Raw genomic sequence first — 20085 nt, 5'->3', positions numbered from 1 at the left:
ATTTCAACCGATTTTAATGTTTCTTTGCTTACATTAATAATAAACTATTTGTGCTGTGACCACCAGAGGGATCAAATGCTGAATACTAATTTTGATCATATTTAATTTTCTTTCCTTAATCAATAAAAAATAATACCTTTCTTATGCTACATAAAATAACAATTAACCGTTTCCTTGAGGTATGATTTGATAATTTGTTTTGGCTTGTTTAATTGAAATTACCGAATGTAATGAAATTCCATATCTAGGTTACAAACGAAAAGACATTACATTAGGTAGAAAATCTAAATCATTGTTCATAAATTAAAATAAAAATTATTCAAAGAATGAGGGTAAAATGTAACATTTTATTGCAACATATATAATCACTCCATACAGCATATGCTTCTTAGATTTCCATTTTCATTAGCTTATCAAAGTTTAAAAGAATCACCCTTAATATGAATTCCTTTTAAGAATTTCTACATCAATTCAGCTGATCTCGGAAGCTAACATAGTTATTACAAATAAATTTTTCACTTACCAACTAAACAATATATGACTAATTTTAAAATGTAGGTGGCTACATAATTGTGTTTTATAGCGTTTCTAAAATATTCTAATGATTAAGTATTTAAATTAACTCTTGTTTTCACACAAATTATCTTTATTATTGACAGTTCGTTTAATTAAACCACTTCTAGCTCATAACAACGCCCTCACATGGGTAGCTTTATAAAATCACACTCTAAACAAAATTTCTACAAAACATGAAATATAATAATCCAGTAAAACATACCTTGGAATTAAAATTAACCTATGCCAACCAATGTTTCCAACAACAACCAGCAATAACATGTTTTTCGTTACCACCTTAAATTACACAAGTTTATAAAACAAGCCTAATCACATATACTGTGCATGAACATTCAAGTTCTAGTACTAATTTTACATTTTCAAAAACTTTCAAAATAATTTCTTGGATGAAAATGTAAACTTCAGTACATTATTTTCCATACAACAATCACTACTGTGGAAAGAAATTTATTTATCATCTGGAATATATGAATCCTTGAATCAATATCAGGAATCACACTTGAGGTCTTGCTTCCATACAACAATCACTACTGTGGAAAGAAATTTAATTATTATCTGGAATATAAGAATCCTTGAAACAATATCAGGAATCACACTTGAGGTCTTGTTTCCATACAACAGTCACTACTGTGGAAAGAAATTTAATTATCATCTGGAATAAAAGAATCCCTGAATCAGTATCAGGAATCACACTTAAGGTCTTGTTTCCAAACAACAATCACTACTGTGGAAAGAAATTTAATTATCATCTGAAATATAAGAATCCTTGAATCAATATCAGGAAATCACACTTAAGGTCCTGTTTCCATGAAAACTTGAGTATAGTTCCCATAACCAGAGAAGCTTAAACTTATCAATCAGATATTATAGCTGTGATCAATGTTTTATTGAAAATCTTCATTATAATTTCTAACAACAACAACAAAAATTTTGTTCCACTACTTGTTCCCTGGAGCCAACCAACAGTGAAACATGACTTCCACCTCTAAGAAAAGAAACCATGACAACAAATGACTATAATGTTTTAGGTAAAAAAATTGATGACAAATTAATCTAAAAGTTCAAGGTAAAGAAAACATTTCAAAAAACCTTTACATTGTTGTAAGTTAAGAAATACTCCTAACATAATAACTTAACAAAATTTAAATGAAAAAAAAATACTATACATTTTACCACATGTAGAATCCACAGTAGTTGGTTCTTCTGTAGCATTCAAGGTAACAAATACAAATCAGAAGCTCCTAAACAGTATTCTATAAAAAAGCTATGGGAACTTTGTATTACGACATACTAGGCAAAGAAATTAGGGTAATTAGTTCGTTTTCACAGTTCATATTAGAGACATAATCAGAACTGTTTATATCGTTATAGCAGAGAAACTATGATAATAAACCCTTTTACAGTGTTCTAGTACATAAAACATGGTTAACACAATGCTTTTGCTATGGTCTAATTGACCTTGGTAGTTTTAGATTTCTCATAAGTCTTTGTTAGATCTTGAAACAGGTATGCTTCTTAGAGTAAAATTCTTAAGTAAAAGAAAAATTACTAAATTAGTTATTCATTAGGTTTTGAAAATATTTTTTTTACCTCTTGAAAAAATATTCAAACACAAGTTTCTACTAAACTTTATATCTACAATGAGGACATTTTTATGAATTAACACAAATGGAATGTTTTAGTATAAAACATTTGTTCAACTGAAACAAATGTTTTGTTAGAGACAATACTAAAAGTAATTTTTACACTACCTTTTAACTGAAAAGGGTAGAGTGGTAAAGAAAAAATAAAAAGATAAACATTATGATGCATTTTGGAACTTTCCTTTTAAAGAAGTTAATGACGTTTTTGAAAGCTTAGCAAAAACATTTCAAAACTATTCGATTAAAACTGCTTAACTTTAACATTTTCATCACTGTTACTTGCAGTTAAAATTTAACATTATAAAAATCAATCAAAGAACTGAAAGAAACAATAATATGCACTTGGTAATGGTAAGAATGTGCTGGTGCAAACTGAACTTGGTTCGGGTTCTAATTCAAGCACAGTTCGTAACATTCCAATTAACTACAATTTAAAATCTAACTTAAGAGGCATTAATCAGAGGCGTTAAAGATTTTAATCACCCACCACCTTCTGTTGTTGAGAATCCTTTCACGAAAATTACGTCTTTTTTGCTCCAAGCGTTTGCACAGCATTCAACTTCATCCACACACACACATACACACAAACTTACATCCAATACACACAGGAAGAACATTAAGTAAACAGTAAACAGACTGAGACGCACAGAATTACAAAATGAAGAAGTCTTGCCACAAATATTCAATACGCTTCATGAGAGCTTGCTAATCTACACAGTTACGAGTAAATAATATTACAAGAAAGGATATTCTTATGAATTGTAGTGAAACACTAAGATTTTTTAAACAGAAAAAAAATATCAACACACAGATTTGGATATGTTATTCAGCTCACCTTGCAAGTTCACAAGTCCCTTACAACATGACTAAGGTACGAGAATGGTCAACCTAGTTGTACGTGGTATTGCAATATCACTAAGAGTAGTGGAAGATGTAGAGAATCACTACAGAGTGCTTATCACAATCTACCTATTCGTCGTAACAAAGCAAAGCTCTACAACAGAAGTGAAACCAATGTCTAAAGGTGCCATTAAGTAACGTGCCAATAAATATCTTTCTTAAGAAATACATTTATATTTTCTAACAGTTATAAAGATTTGATCAAAAGAGATGATCTAAAACTCATTATGGCACTTTCTATTACATAATTCATTATTTAATTAACAAAAATTATTTTCTCAATCAATTATATATTTGCAGTAATAGAGGAAAATAACGTAGCTTGATGTAAAGCAAGTAATAAAATAGACAAAGTAATGCATTTAGAATATTCTTTTTCTGAATGATATACTTCTAGTTTAAAGGTATCATTATTACGCAGCAATTGTAGGTGGTGTCTCAACAAGAGGGGGGAACAGAAGAAGAAACCAGAGTTAGAATGACATATTTGAGTCATCCCACTCAAGCTCTCGCTCCTTAACTTTCTCAGTTTCTTCCTCAGAACTCTCCCCATCATGATAGTTACTACCGTCATCAGAATCGCTGTCATCATCTTCTTGAACGGGTCGAGTTTCTTTCTGCTCTAGAACTTGCTGAAAAAACCAAAAAATTAAAAATTATCCTTCCAAACGAAAGGGAATAGAAGGAAAAACCTTCATATTATGCTATGAATTTCTCTTGAAATGCATTCTTCTCAACTTTAAACCATCAGATAAGGTTATGATAAGGCTTGAGATGATAGGTTTGTAATAAAGTTTATTTAGGCAACTTTATATGATAAACAAATCAGTATCTTAATGATTTATGAAATATCTACTAACAAAACTATTGCAAATAACCACAGAGTCACTGTACTTACATGCATGGAATTAATAGCGAGTACAAATTCACTGTGTTAGTGTATAATATAACATCAAAGAAGAAAAAGAGGTCTTTTGGTCCATCTTATCCTATTCCACAAAAGAACTCATCCAATCCTTACTATTTAAATGTTCCTTATGCTTTCTCTTAAACTCCCTTAAATTAACTTCACCTTCAACACATGAAAACAGCCCTTATCAAAGGCCAACTACCCTTTTAGAGAAATTAAGCTGTCTTAGCTGAAGATGACTCCTACTCAGCAAGGATTTATATTTTTGTCCCCTTGTGTTAGCCATTCTCAAAATCAAATACGTAAAAACTTATGCATCAACACTAACAATTTCCTTAGAAGTCTTAAACGACCTCAATAAAATCCCCTCAGTAACATTAGTTAACTTCCAATCTTCTGGTACTGACTCACTATAACAAGAATTTAGTAAAACAGTAACAAGTGGCTACCATATCCAATCATATCCCCTCAGTAACATTAGCCAACTTCCAATCTTCTAGCACTGACTCACTATAACAAGGCTTTAGTAAAACAGTAACAAGTGGCTACCATATCCAATTATATCCATTCAGTAACATTAGCCAGCTTCCAATCTTATGGCACTTGCTTACTATACAAGAATTTGGTAGAATACTAGCCCGTGGTTCACATATCCAATTCTTTATTTCCCTCAAAAAACCCTTTGGTAACACCTGGAGCTTTACCATTTCTTAAACATTCCTTTTTTTTTTTCTTTACAAACTCAATTAATGTGATCACCTTGTTCAATTTGGCAGCTGTTCAGGATGATGAATACTGCTGAAGTCTTCATTATTAAAAACTGAAGGAAAAGTAAAATTCGCTAACCCAATCATCTCATAACAATCGGATACTACTAGCCTCAAAGATCCTACTTCCATCCTAACATTTTGCTTATCCTTAAGGTATTTGAAGAAGTCCTTACTACAAACGTTTAGTTTTAGCAAACCTATTTAAATATACTTTTTAATTTCTCATTTGGCCAACTATTCTGGTCCCCTACAATCCTTTAAATCTCCAGCCATTGCAGTCAGTTTAAATTTTTTATATTTATAATGTTTTGTTCTTTATCCTTTGTAAGCCAACCTGGTTTTTTCACTTGCAGTCTTTTTTCTCTATGTAATATACTGTACAAAATTAACAGCAAGTAGAGAGCCACTTTACACACCCACACTGATGGAATTTAAAATCGTTATCCAATCATTACTACAAAGTCACTGTAACATCTCCCAAAATGCAAGACATATACATATCACTGTTCATATTCATTAGTTAGTTTTATATCCATGTATAATGTTACTGTATTTACACCTAGTGAATTAGTATCCAACTACAAAACTAAAATACCACAACTTACTACTTATAACCAAGCTACTAAACTTCAACTGTTTGAAACAACAAACAAGTACTACTGTACCTCTCCTGTCTGATAAACAAATGTAGAATTATAGCCATTTATGACATCAAAGTACTTATATACAAGTCCAAAGTCATAGTACTTACATCCATGGGATTGACAGTGATTGTGAGGGATGAGTCATCCCAAGCCATCTCTTGTTCATCATCTCGCGCGTCCTGAGACTGATGGTGAGCTGCACGAATACGGATGACTCCTAGTACAATCATGAAGATGAGGAAGCCAACACAAACCACTATAATGATAGTCATGGCATGACCTATTTAAAAAGCAACAAAAATAACTGGTTTATACACAGTTAATAAATTTGTATTAAAATGAGTGACCATAAGAGCAAACAACTGATGAACCAATGTTATATCTCAGTACTTTTTGAATTTTATTAGCATGATAAGTGGTCTTTCAGCCTCCTTAATAATTATTCACTAAAGTGGAACATTTTATCAACCAAATAATCAACTTGTTAATATGTTTTTTCAACCCCAGTACCAAATTAATTCTGACTTACTAGCAGAAGTCTTGGTCACAGTTTCTCCAATGTCCACGTTGTCCGATTTGACCCGAGGAACTTGACTATTTACCACGTGCTTGTTAACTTGAGCATGAGCAAATGAGACAGGATTGAGCTGATTTTCTACCTCATGACTAGGTTCTGCACGCGGATGAATTACTGTTAGCTGAAAAGAGAAAAATTCAAAGGTTGGCCCAATTTATTAAACTACAACATAGACTACACTTACTTTCTTCACAAACAGATCAAAGTATGTTCACAATAGATGTTGCTTAAACATTTTCAAAATTAAGTCCTGATGCTCAACTTTGGGTAGAGGTAAAAGAAATTCATGTAGAAATTTCAGGCCTTCAAGCATTTTTTGATGAATTTGTAAATATGAATTACGACTCTAAAAATATAAACCTTTTGTTAAGCTTAGTATACTTTAGAGGAGTTGTGGAAACTCATTTCCATTAAATTTTAAAATTAAAAAGAAAATGTACCGTTTCCAATTTGACATCTCAGTCTCCTAATCTACTGTTATGGACAAAGATACAATAATATCTATTACTGGTTTCATCACATTCCAATACCCAGTGCCAAGTATCAACTGGCTACTTCCTCCTGACTAAAATGTAATACATTTGTATGTATATTCACAAAATTTTCATAAATAGAGAAGTTAATTTTTGCAGTATTATATCACAAGTGAGATTATTTATGTCACAGGTGCAATAAACAGTGCATGCATATCTGAAAGCAAACAATGTTTAACAGAAAATTGTTTTTCCAATAAATATTAATTTACTTTTATTATCAAGTATAACATAAAAAGACTAGTTTGGTGTCCTTTTTTGTACAAACATTATGAATTTTATATTCTGGAAAAAGGGTGGAGGTGATTCTTTGTGCATCCAGTGAACCCCACCCCTAACCTCCCATAGTATTCATGTTTTCTTTTGTTATTAAAAAATAAGTTAATACACATAATGTTGGTGATGCACTATGCATCAGTATGTTCAGGAAACATGCTGTCTTAACTACCTACATACTTAATATATTTCTGTGATCATAAAAAAGACGTGACATCTAAGATTATCATCTTGACTATCTCTCCTACTTTGTGTAAATTTTTAATTTCTCTAAAAGTGATTACAAATGCAAGAGAAAGTCTTAAGATACTATAATTATTGTGTTGAAGTTACTGCACTTAAAATCCTAATACAATGTGAAAAATATACAAAACACAACAACAACACCTCAAGGAACTGAATGTGGTACAACATCAGTATGCATTTAGTCACAGTGACAGATAGAGTACCAGAAGTGCATTAAGATTCTTAAGTATACTTTACAGGGTCAAGGTATATGGCTTACCAGCCATGTAAATAGATGACTTATAAAGTACTGAACACTTAAACTAGTGATCCTAGTAACAGCTATGAAAAGCTATAAATAGTTATTCAGACATGATTAGTGTGAAATGTGTTGTACTTGCATGAATTTTATTACAGTTAATTGAAGCTATTACATTTAAAGCTAAAAAAACATTAAGTATTTTAACAAAGTTATGGCTTTGTTTTCAGAACGTGTCTCAGTTTTACAGATAAGTTAGGCATTTTAAAAAACTAATAAAAAAACAATTTTAGAGCCACTTCAAAGCCTGAAATTTTCTGCATGCTGTCACTGCAACTTATAATCTACCAAACAGAACTTTCTAAATAATATTATTTGTAAATAATAATCATGCAATAAGTAACACTATGTTAAAGTAATGCATTATTTTAGACAAATGAAATCTCACCGTTTGCATGTATTCATTGCTGATGAAACGACTGTTCAGTTCAGAACAAACCAGTTTAAAAGCCCGGTTTAGATAATATGCAGGCTTGTGATTAAAGTACAGGATCTGTCGTAGAATCAGTTCGTAATTGTGAATTCTGTCTGCCCCTGAAAACAAGAGGAATCACTTTCTAGTCTAAAAGAAAAACTTTCACTGGGCTAAAAGCCCACGAACATGAAATTCTATAAATTAATCTGTAAAAACACTGGAACATAATGTAATCATGCTAAATGTTTAGAGGGACAAAAGAATGCAATTCAAACACACTTAGGACACTTTTTATGCAATTAAATGAATTAAAAGGTGTCTTTCTAATATTTGTAAAGTCAAATTAATCATGTCATCATATTAAAAATGTCTTCTGAGTTTCTATAAAGAGTTTCCTAATTACATTACCACTCCTGTCTCTTTTCTGATTTATTGTTTCACTTTTTCCTAAACGGAATTTTGTTTTCATAGTGATTTTAATTTCATTTTCTCAATGTTATTTTATCGTTATAGATTAAGACAAAACAGAAAAACTAATTTGACTCGTACAGATGGATGGAACTTCTACCTTACTATCTTAGCCTCAAACATTTGATATGAAGGTATTTTGGGGTGTAAGAATTAGTCAGATGTGTTTGTTATTGCTAGGCTTATTATGGTTTTCTTCATGGATGTGTAAAGAAATTCAGAAAAAAAAAATTAGTGAAAGGTGCAATCACATGTACTTTCAATACTTTAATTTCCATGAGTTATTCTTGACCAATCACACAGTTTTTATACAAACTTCTAAGAAATTTTCAACCGCTCGAGCAGTGCTGCTTGCATTATGTGCACTGAACAGTATCAATGCTACTGTTAATACATACTGTAGTACCAGACTGTAGTATATGTTTTCTATTCCTTTTAATTAAAAGTTCACAGTTTTTTGGGTTTTTCTGTCCTTGTTTCTCCCTGGGTTGAAACACTGTATTACTCATGCAAGTTTCTAACCAACTTTTCCTAGGAACTAATTGGGTCAAGTGGAGATTAGGTGCCTTCTTGTCTGATCCACCTGTAGAAATAACAAAGTGCCTTTTAATATGAACACTGAGTTATTCTCTTCAGCAAACTTGGCAGTAGTTGGAGACGGATTTACCCATGATATCCACTATCTATTAGCAAACTGATCTAGAAGACACCAATCATTGTTTCCTTGTATCAGGAACTCAAGAGTTTATTACCACATTTAAAAGTACATTTTATGAGAATCTACTTAAATTTTAGTAGATTTTCCACACAGGTTCTCTAAGGTTATAACATAAATTCATCACCAATGTATTAGTTTAAGATACAGTAAAACTCCCAAAGACCTCACAAAAGTATATTGCGTGCATAACTCCAGATATTGATTTTATTATATTTTAGGGGAACTTTTTTAAATCTTCTTTCATGTGTTATATGCAGTTTAGGTTAAGATGCTATTACCTTCACTTAATTTAGAGCACGCACCATGAGTTCTTGCTAGTATATTACGTTTATTTACATTCATGGTAACAGATGTATTTTAGTATTCTTAATAAAGCACTGCCACTGGTATTGTTAGAATTGTATTTGCTTTGTTTATTAAGATACTTTAACTGCCAAGAGAACCAGCATTAGCAACTTGGAATTCACTACCTGAGTGTATCATTATTTTATTTATGTAGATTAAAGTGAGAGGCAACGTAAAATGTGGGATTGTTTTCCTTTTGCTTTGTGATTAAATTTTATAGTTCAGTAAGGGAAGAAGACAGAACATCCTGACATTTTTTGTTCTACTAAAGTCTTTATCAGCTTCTGCTGATCCAACACTTTCTATCCAGTTTATTAAAAATAGTTTTTTTTAACTAATTTGTTACCTTTTTTTTTTTATTTCTGACCTTTATATAACTTATTCCAAATCAAAAGTTCTTTCTAATTAATTTTTATCAATGAATGCTTTTTATTTTGTTTGTTAATTTTATTCCATTCATCTTAAACATTAGTTGTTTACACTCACCATAGACAATTAGTCCTCCTTTATTGTCTCTGTGATGGATTCCAAGATGCATCAGGAGATTTTCTGGCAGCTGAAAATATTCATGATCTGGATTTAGAGGAGGATAAACCTGTACAGAACACTTGTCCAATTTATAGTCCGTACTGACCATTGCATCAGAGAACTCTTCCTCGTGGTGCTGATTAACTGCAAGGGATATCGTATTGAAAAGTTCAATACCCTGCTTAAAGGCCTCATACTCTCGAGCAAGGTTAGAAGTGCCATTGATACTGATTCTTGGCTGGTCTGGTTTGAGAACCATCACGTAACCTCTGACTTCTGGAACTTTCTGCCTTTTTCCATTAGAACACCTGAATGTTAAAGTTTAATGGACATTTTTACAATTTTGACAATTTAAGATACATATTTCTTTTAAACAGTATCAGATTATTACTATTACTCACAATACAACATGTCTGTTCTTTTTGTAGGTTGGAAATTAGATATAAAATCTTAACCCCCCCCCCCTCCACACACACGAAACTTTTGTACTTACGTTACATCAGTGTCAATGTACACATTACGATGACCAGGAGTAGGAAATTCCCTGGTGTTTAAATACATTATTTCAGACATTAGTTTTTCCAAGTTTTCTTGACTCTCTCCTTCAATGGTCACTTGTGTCTTTTTAGAGTTGGTTGTAAGTTCCTTCAAATGGAACAAAAGTAAAGTTTAACATTGCAGATGAAATAAAACTAAAGCTCAATGTATCAAATGAAACAAAAGTAAAATGAAGGTTCATTTATTAAATGGGAAAGGAAATGTACCATAAGGAACAAAAGACCAGTGTCTTATTTAGGACAGAAACAACGATTAACATATTAGAGATAATTACAAACGAATGTGTCAGTGGGGTAAAATTGTTAAGACAGTATAGGAAAAGAAATTCAGATTAATATGTGTGAGATACTATGTATTACCTTGTATAATGTCATACACATAAAGTTTACTCTTTTTTATGTGTATATGGACTTACATTTACACATAAAGTTTACTCTTTCTTTATGTGTATATGGACTTACATTTACACAGTACCTAAAAGATATGTTCTAATTATCTTACTAAACTTTTTGCCAAGTTACTCAGAAAGTATTACTTCTACCAAATCACTTGGAATATTCTTACCATTCCAGATTCCAAAATATCAGTCAGTGGTTCTTCAAGACTTTCCTTACACTGGTATAAACAAGATAAGACATCTGGGTTTTCGGTCTGGCCTCGTGAGAGCGACAAACCAGCAAGATAACCACGGAAATGGAAGGCAGTCTTATTTGCTTTTCCTAAAAATGCAATGGAAGAAATCATTACACTATTCTTTGATAGATTGTTTAGGCAGAGTATTCACGATGAAACTTTGTGTAATGGACGGCAACTGTTGACGACGAAAGGCGGAAGACTTTCAAACGCCGTCCCTCTACACTTGTGCCTCCACAACAGACAGTTGCCATCCATTCTACAAAGTTTCAACATCATTACACTAAACTTTTTAATATATTATTAAATCATTACTTACTTCATCAGTGTATGAATATTTTCAGTAATGTTTAAAAATATTTACCAAATATAGAATAATGTGTTAAATAATTATAAAACTGTTGTATTATTGTTAAACTACAAAACAACATGTAGGTTCATTTATTACAAGTTATAGAGTTTACAGTAGGAAAGAATATTTGAAAACAAGTCTTACATTTCAATCACTGGTGTGATAATTCTTAAGCATGCAGAATGATCATACCATTGATCAAAAGTTTGTATCTGATTTTAAAATATTCTTCATAACTGTAAAAGCTGTAAATTGTAACAAAATAATACTTATAATCATGTGTAAGTTAGTTTCTACTCGTATTATTATATGTTGTCTAACCATTTTATTATTATGTCCCCCCTTCTAATATTTGGTTTGACCACACTTTGTTGTAAACAATCTACTTCACAAAATGTCAAAAGATATCTTGTTCAAGTGTTGCTTATCTGTTGAGGACTGTGGTTAATAATCAATGTGTAGACATTGGCAAAGAATTATAGTAGTGTATGTGATGTTAAAATTCATCTGAAACTACTGAGAATAAAAAAAAAAGGCCAAGTGAATACATTCCCTTCATTAGTAGAAAAAAAATAACAAAGACAAGAACCTCATGTTATTTACTTCATGTGTAATTTAGAATCAGAAGAGAGAAAAGTAAAATGTAACTCGCTTACACCATTGTCACATGCTTACAGTGATAGACTGTTCAACATTTGCAGTGACTTTTTTGTATGCACCTGAGAAAACCAGTTTTCAAACAGTATCACAGTTTATATTAAGTCCTTTTGAAAGTCATGATTGAATATTGACCACTGTTGGAAGTCAGTCACTAATGTCTGATTGCTATAATTTTCACAGTGACAGATGTAATTCCCTATGACTGTCTTTAAACAGTCTGTTAAAAAAAAAAAGACAACAATGCTCCCATAAAACAATGAAAAGGACTTCTTTCTCTAATGGATATAGGGGAAGATGTTTCAGTTTTATTCATTGTCATGCACAGTAACAACAATATGGATAACTTCTGCACTAATAATAGGCTGTTACGTGTATATGAATTCAACTATATGTAAGTTATAACTTTCCTATTCTGAAAATGAATTTCCTTTAGGAACTTACCTCTTTCACAAGATTAGCTACTCTCATTCAGTACTGCTCTCTATATGCGAACTTTTTCTTTACGCATGCTACAAGCCTTATGCTCCCCCTATTGGAATTGCAAGATTCCAAAATGTTTTTCACATAAATCATCATGCATCACATCATCATCAACAGAAACATGACATGCTCATGTGACGTGCGGCTCCCTCTGCACTCCTTTACCAAACTATCACTTCAAAGTTTGGCACAAGATGGCAGCACCAAAGAAAAGTAAGGAAGAAGGATGGGAAGTGTGAACTGAGGTAAGTACCTATCAAAGATACATTTTCAGTATAGGAAAATTATAACTTCCAATACTGTACTTATCCCATCCCATAAGATTAGCTATAATCCTACACCAACAAGGAGGTACCAGTGAGAAGGAAAAACAGAAGTACCACCTGAAATGAGAAATTCAGATCCAAAGATCAGAAGAGGAAAATGAGAGGAACACATTGGAGTAGGAGAATATGTGGCAGGAAAGTGATCTTAACCAAATAAATATATTGTAACTCAATCCCACAATAAAAAAGATGGGTAAATAAGATGCACCCCTGAGTGTAGAGTGGCTAGGATATGGTAAACAATACATCCAAACGTACTTGTGGGGTACCGAAATCTGTGAAAGTGTAGGATGAGAATCATGTCACCTTCATCTCAAACCCAAGAGCTGAGAATTAAGGGCCATTCTAATTTCTGGGTATGACAAAAATTAGCTCTTAGCTATCTGTCCATGAATTTGACATCTGGTATTAAAAAGATGTCTATCACATGGAATCAACTTCTCCAAATATTGCACAGGCCAGGACTATATAAATGGCAATAACTTTCCTGTAAGAAGCAAATGAGAGATAGTTAAGGCCAGAACCACAGCAATCCCAAGTACCACTGCTGTGACTTACAACAAAGATGGAGGAAATAGAGAGAGGAAGATAGACAATCCAAACTCCCTTGAGGACTTGTGTTCATTGGTTCACTCTAATCCAGAATCTCCTCATAGGGTACTGACATCCAGATGAGGGTAGGATGAGAGCTCCCAAATGTAGGGGTGAACTGCATTTTGACATCTCACTCTATTGTATTGGTTCTCACAAATAGGATATTACATCATCTACACCCACAGAACACCACTGCCCTACTCTGAAACTGAATTATTATTGTGTGGAAAGAATTCAGCAGGATGTCTTCATGGTAAACCATCCTAGTAACTTGGAACTGGAAATGGCAAGGATTCCAATATTTCATTTCAAGAAAGGAGGGTGACAATGTAGTGGAGTGTCAAGAGGAACAACGTCATCAGAGACAGTGCAATGGGTGACCACAAAACCTTATTTTGGAAATCAAACTATATCAAGTTATTCCTGGAAGAATAAAGAACAGGCCTGATTGCTCATTGCAAGAGCAATTCATGAACCACTTCTTTTAGATGATGGCTGGTTACAGGATCTTAAGAAAAGAAAAGAAAAAACAGAGGTGGGGAAAGAAAGTGGACAATGATTCCTTTTGACAGAATCTGAAGTACCTATTAATTATCAAGAAAGAACATCAGAAATGAAGAAACTAAAAGAGCCAAGTCACCATCAGACCCAAACCCACTTGGTAGTCACTGATACTGTTAGCAATAATGGATGTGTCTTCAAGGAAGGTGATGAGAAAAAGTACTTCAAGTAGAAGGAAAGGATAAAAACTGGCAAGGTGGAGGATGGAAAACAGGAATTGAAGGCATATGATACTCTGGATGAGACAAACGGGCTACAATATTCATTAAGGTGAATTGATAAGTTTCCATGGCCAGATCTCAGAAATGGGACCATATGTAACTCCCAGAGCTTTGTCAAGGAAAAACGGACCAGAGCCAATATAGCATCACCACCTACAAGGTCCTAAAAACAACCAAAACCATGCATGTAATAGCAGAATTAAAAATAATATGTGGGCTAAAGTAAAGGAAATAAAGGCAAGGGTATCTGTGGACAGCTTCAGGTAGGATTTGTATGGAAGAGACTGTAAGAGGTTAGTAAGTATAAGACACTTGTGAGAATATTGGACATGGGTAAGACTGACATTTAATTTGGGAGTCACCTCCAAACAGGTGACAAGGAACTTAACAATTACTAATCTAAAACTGCATAGTCTGCACAGAGATAAGAAAACTGATCAAAGGTCCTCGCATGATGCAACATGTTAATCCCCTCACTTAATTGTGGGGCATATTAATCAGCTCTAACCAAAATAATAGGGGAGGGAGATAATGGGTTGTGAAGCTAATTCATGCAATAAGGAAGAACAAGGTGAAAAGGAAATGAGTTAAAGGAATAAAACATCAGACACCTAAGACACAGAATCCTTAAAGACTGAATTAAGCCTACGAGACTCTTCAGGTTGGGAATGGTAAGAGATGGCTAACTGGAGACCAACTGAGACACAGACCGAAAGGTCTAGGAGACTTCTCAGGTTGGGAATGGGAAGAAATGGCAAACTCTGGGAACCAAAATAAGACTATCAAAGTCCTCATCAGTCTGAATAGGCTCAGCTGGCTCAGGAGAAGCCTGGGAACAAACATTGTACCATGAATCATTTGATCTCTTGATGTATAAAAGCAGATAAATCCATTATCAGATCTCCCCTACTTGAAGCCTGAGAAAAAAAGCCAGTCGCATGATGCAACCTCAAAAGAAAGTGGTAGCATTAACTTCGGAATTCACAGTATAGAAAAGGTTCACCAAAATCAAGTGCAGAAATAAAGTGACTATAATTAACTGATAAATACTAGTATATGAATTGATTAGAATGAAAACAAAGTAAGAAAATAACCATTTTGTGACAAAAGCATTGTGAAGCCTGAAGCACACTAAAGAAAACAGCCTGGCATGGCCAGGTGGTTAAGACACTCGACTTGTAATCTGAGGGTCGTGGGTTCGAATCCCCGTCACACCACACATGCTCATCCTTTCAGCCATGGAGGTGTTATAAAGTGATGGTCAATCTCACTATTTGTTGATAAAAGAGTAACATGAGAGTTGGCAGTGGGTGGTGATGACTAGCTGCCTTCCCTCTAGTCTTACACTGCTAAATTAGGAATGGTTAGTGCAGATAGCCCTCATGTAGCTTTCTGCGAAATTCAAAACAAACCAAAGAACACAGCAGAACTCAAATGCTGCCATATAACAAGCAATAGTTCAGTAAAGGAATGCACAGGGAGTCGCATGCATCACATGAGCATGCCTATCCTGTTTGTGAAGATGTGATAGTTCAGTAAAGGAATGCACAGGGAGTCGCATGCATCACATGAGCATGCCTATCCTGTTTGTGAGGATGTGATACATGATGATTTGCAGGAGAGACATGTTGAAAGCTTGCAATTCCAATAGAGGTAGAGTGGAATGCTTGTGGGATATTTAAAGAAAATCTCACATATATAGGGCAGCACTGAATAGGAATAGTTAATCTTCTGATAAAAGGTAAGTGTTTGTGTCTTCTTACATCAAAGCCACATCGGGCTTGCTGCTGAATTCACCGAGAGGAATCAAAACCCAGATTTTAACACTGTAAACCTGCAGACTTTATAGGCCAACAAATGTTCTGCATGACTGCTGTACGAGCAGGAAACTAAAAGGTAAATACTTTATTGTATCGGAATAATTACACATATTTATAGAAAGCTCAGAGTCAGTTATAGGAGTTTCATCTTATACATGCAGGAAAAATAGAAACAAAGATTCAAAATAAGACAATTTCAAAGTAATCTTTTATGATGAAGCAATAATTTATCAAAAATAATTTCAGTTCATGCATAACATTCATGCTTGTGAAATTACAGCTCGTACAATAACATAAATCAAAATGAAAGCACCTTTGTTGTCTTGACGTGTATTAACCTGGGAATGCTGCTATTTTCTACTCTACACTACTTTAGTAAAAAAAGTTTCAAGATTTAACTTTCTACTTTGAACTTCTTCTTAGTAGACAGAAATTACCAAAAATGTTATTTAATATTGAAAACACAGGAAGCCTAAAAAATGGAAAAGTGTGGGATACTTGTTGACCCAAAATAGGTTTGAGTAAGCACTAGCCACATCATGCAGAACTCTTGTTGGCCTGTAATAGGTTCAAGCAAGTACTAGCTAGATTGTGCAGAGAAGTTGTTGGCCTGTAGTAGGTTCTAGCACACACTAACCACATCGTGCAGAATGCTTGTTGGTCTGTAGTAGGTTCTAGCACACACTAACCACATCGTGCAGAATGCTTGTTGGTCTGTAATAGGTTCAAGCACACACTAGCCACATTATGCAGAATGCTTGTTGGTCTGTAATAGGTTCAAGCACACACTAGCCACATTATGCAGAATGCTTGTTGGTCTGTAATAGGTTCAAGCACACACTAGCCACATTATGCAGAATGCTTGTTGGTCTGTAATAGGTTCAAGCACACACTAGCCACATTATGCAGAATGCTTGTTGGTCTGTAATAGGTTCAAGCACACACAAGCCACATCATGCAGAACACTTGTTGCCCTGTAACAGGTTCAAGCACACACTAACCACATCATGCAGAACTCTTGTTGGCCTGTAACAGGTTCAAGCACACCCTAACCACATCATGCAGAACTCTTGTTGGCCTGTAAGAGGTTCAAGCACACACTAGCCACATCAGGCAGAACTCTTGTTGGTCTGTAGTAGGTTCAAGCAAGCACCAGCCAAGTCATGAAAAACACTTGTTGACCTGCAATCAGTGGCATATTTAGATAGGAACGGGAAGATGTTCAGTTCCAGAATCCATTGATAATTTTATTCTATGTAAAATTACATGGAATGTAAGGCCCACAAAAAGTATTAGCTCCTTCGCCCACACAACCTTAAATCTGCCACTGTTTGTAATAGGTTCAAGCAAGCACTAGGCACATCACATTACCTATCTTGATATATACAAATAGACGTATTTAAAAAAAAAAAACAACCCGTGTGTGGGAATTTCTGATAACATATTCAATCAGTATAGCTCAACGACAGTACTTAGTACAAGCTAAGTAAATAACACACAAAAACCTTGTTGACAGCAACAGCTAGCACTGAAAGTGTGTTGTCAAAATGTTATCAAATGTTGTTAAATGTTATTACCAGTTTTATTTGAGTTCCTGTGAAGTTATATCACACAAACTACTCATCTATATATACGTCATGCTCCATCAGCACAAGTCTCATATACCACATCATTGTGCACGTTACCTTCTTTATAAACAAGGTTATAAAATAAACATTTAAAAATAATTGTCATACGTATTAATTAAATTACCACATTTAATGATAACATTAGTTATGTGCTACTTTATTATTATGTTTTTAGTAAACTTTTGGGCCGATTAATATGGAATATTGTATCTCAGGACTGCTGTAGGTGACTTAAAAAGGTAGAAACGTTGTTCTCTACTTTTATCAGTAAGTGTTAGTACCCATACCAGCTGCCCCAAGATACATTTTTACTTCAAATGGGTTTTTCGTCATCACGAACATGGATATACATTCACTCATCACATTCTTTGACAAACAAAAATAACACAGAGATATAACTCTAGAAATTACCTGTTTCCTTCTTTATGTAGTACCACTCACCTTGCCAACAGGCTCCAACAGTAAAAACACTGTTGACATCCTTGATTGAATGTAAAGGCCAATCGTCAATAATTTCTGGATTATTAACAGAAGCACTAAACGTACGTCCATCCACATAGAGGGCAGCCTTAAGAGCAATAATCATTAAATTATTTTCTAATAAATTACAAGAGTTTATTAAATTCTGTGTTTTTTCTACTTAATATTTTAAGAAATTTAAAAGGGGATGAAATCTACATGATCCACAAAATATTTATCAGCTGAAGACAGTAGATTAATTTTGATTTATAGACTGAGAAAAAAAATAAAATATTTCAATGTTAAAAAGTCTAAGTCAGGGTTAATTCATTTATCATCTATACTAGTAGACCAAAAGTCTGAGATAATAACTGCTGGAAGTATGGAAAAAATGCATACCTGAGGAAAGTTCACACTGACAGCATAATGATGCCATTGGTTGTCACAAACTTCAGACATCTTCCACCTCCACTCAGCAGGTCTGAAGACACTAGGTCTCTCCTGATGAAACTCCCGTCGCAGAAGAAGAATTAGTTTACAGTTCCGAATAAAGATGGAGTAGTGGTGGCGATTGTAAACTGACAAAAAAAAATGTGTAAAACATAATACTGAAATAATTTTTAACAGAGTCTATTCACTCCAGTAAAATAACTATCCATTCAATGTTGAGACATCAATAACACTATAAAAATGGAAAGATTGTGTTTGTTTTTAATTTCGAGCAAAGCTACACGATGGTTAGTGCAGATAGCCTCTCTACGAGGTCTGTTCAAAAAATACGCAGGCTGTTTGAATTGCGCGGCTCCAGTTGGTTCCAGGGGAATCCGCTTGGTGTCGCTAGATTCGCACAGATCAGCTGATTACGACGCCATTTCCCGATTGCAGATATCTTCATTTGTGTATTAGCTATGCGGTTTTAAGTGAAGTGCGATTTTTTTTCGTTTGGCGGATTTCAGAATGAATGACCTGAAGGAGCAACGACTTGCTGTGAAATTTAGTGTTAAACTTGGAAAATCTGCGACTGAAATTTTTGCTATGCTTAACACGGCTTACAGTGATGTTGCTATGAAGCGTACGGCATGTTTCAAGTGGCATGAACGTTTTAAGGATGTTCGACAGTCCATTGAAGATGATAAGCGTCCTGGACGTCCTTCCACGTCAACTGATGACCCACACGTCGACAATCTCAACACCCTGGTGCGGGCAAATCGACGTCTGACTATCAGGGAGTTTGCTGAAGAGTGTGGGATATCAGTTGGATCTTGTTACGAGATTTGGACCGAAAAATTGAAGATGCACCAAGTTGCTGCGAAATTAGTGCCTCAGAACTCGTGAGTTTTTGGCCAAACACTCGATCACTGTTCTTCCCCACCCCACGCCCCTACTCACCTGACCTTGCTCCTTGCAATTTTTTCTTGTTCCCCAAACTCAAAAGACCCTTGAAAGGAAAAAGATTTGAGACGATTCCCGAGATTAAGGCAAATGCGACGAAGGAGCTGGAGGACATTACAAAAGAAGCGTACCAGGACTGATTCAACAAGTGGAAACACCGTTGGGATAAGTGTGTGCGTTGGGGAGGAGAGTACTTTGAAGGGGACCCAGACCTGTAACTTCTAAATAAAGTACATTTTGTTTTATGACGTCAGTCCGCGTATTTTTTTAACAGCCCTCGTATTTTTGCAGTGAAAGACTAGAGCAGTGGTTCCCAACCAGGGGTGCAAGATAGTGTTCCAGGGGATGTGAGATAACATTTGTTTTGGCCACCTTCACCTTTATTCTTAAATAAATAATTACTGTGAGGGGTGTGGGGCATAAAAAAGGTTCGGAACCAATGGGTCACTAGAGGGAAGGCAGCTAGTCATCGCTACCCGCCGCCAAATCTTGGGCTACTCTTTTACCAACGACTAGTGGGATTAACCGTCACATTATAATGCCCCCACTGCTGA

General features: G+C 34.3%; 1 protein-coding gene across 1 annotated transcript in view; it reads right to left on the bottom strand.

The window, feature by feature from the left end:
* Positions 1–327: 327 nt before the first annotated feature.
* The window catches only part of LOC143251802 (calsyntenin-1-like), a 31621-nt gene continuing 11863 nt past the window's right edge, over positions 328–20085 (bottom strand). Inside the window, exons 4-12 of the mRNA XM_076503045.1 lie at positions 18539–18717; positions 18122–18248; positions 10970–11124; positions 10341–10492; positions 9806–10155; positions 7762–7907; positions 5973–6141; positions 5551–5723; positions 328–3751 (exon numbers count right to left, since the gene is read on the bottom strand). Of these exons, the coding sequence (XP_076359160.1) occupies positions 3593–3751; positions 5551–5723; positions 5973–6141; positions 7762–7907; positions 9806–10155; positions 10341–10492; positions 10970–11124; positions 18122–18248; positions 18539–18717 (1610 nt within the window). The 3' untranslated portion in view covers positions 328–3592. The remainder of the gene's footprint in view (positions 3752–5550; positions 5724–5972; positions 6142–7761; positions 7908–9805; positions 10156–10340; positions 10493–10969; positions 11125–18121; positions 18249–18538; positions 18718–20085) is intronic.

The sequence above is a fragment of the Tachypleus tridentatus genome, chromosome 6 (genome assembly GCF_004210375.1).
Source record: "Tachypleus tridentatus isolate NWPU-2018 chromosome 6, ASM421037v1, whole genome shotgun sequence".
Lineage (NCBI taxonomy): Eukaryota > Metazoa > Arthropoda > Merostomata > Xiphosura > Limulidae > Tachypleus > Tachypleus tridentatus.
This window is presented reverse-complemented; position numbering and strand designations above follow the sequence as displayed.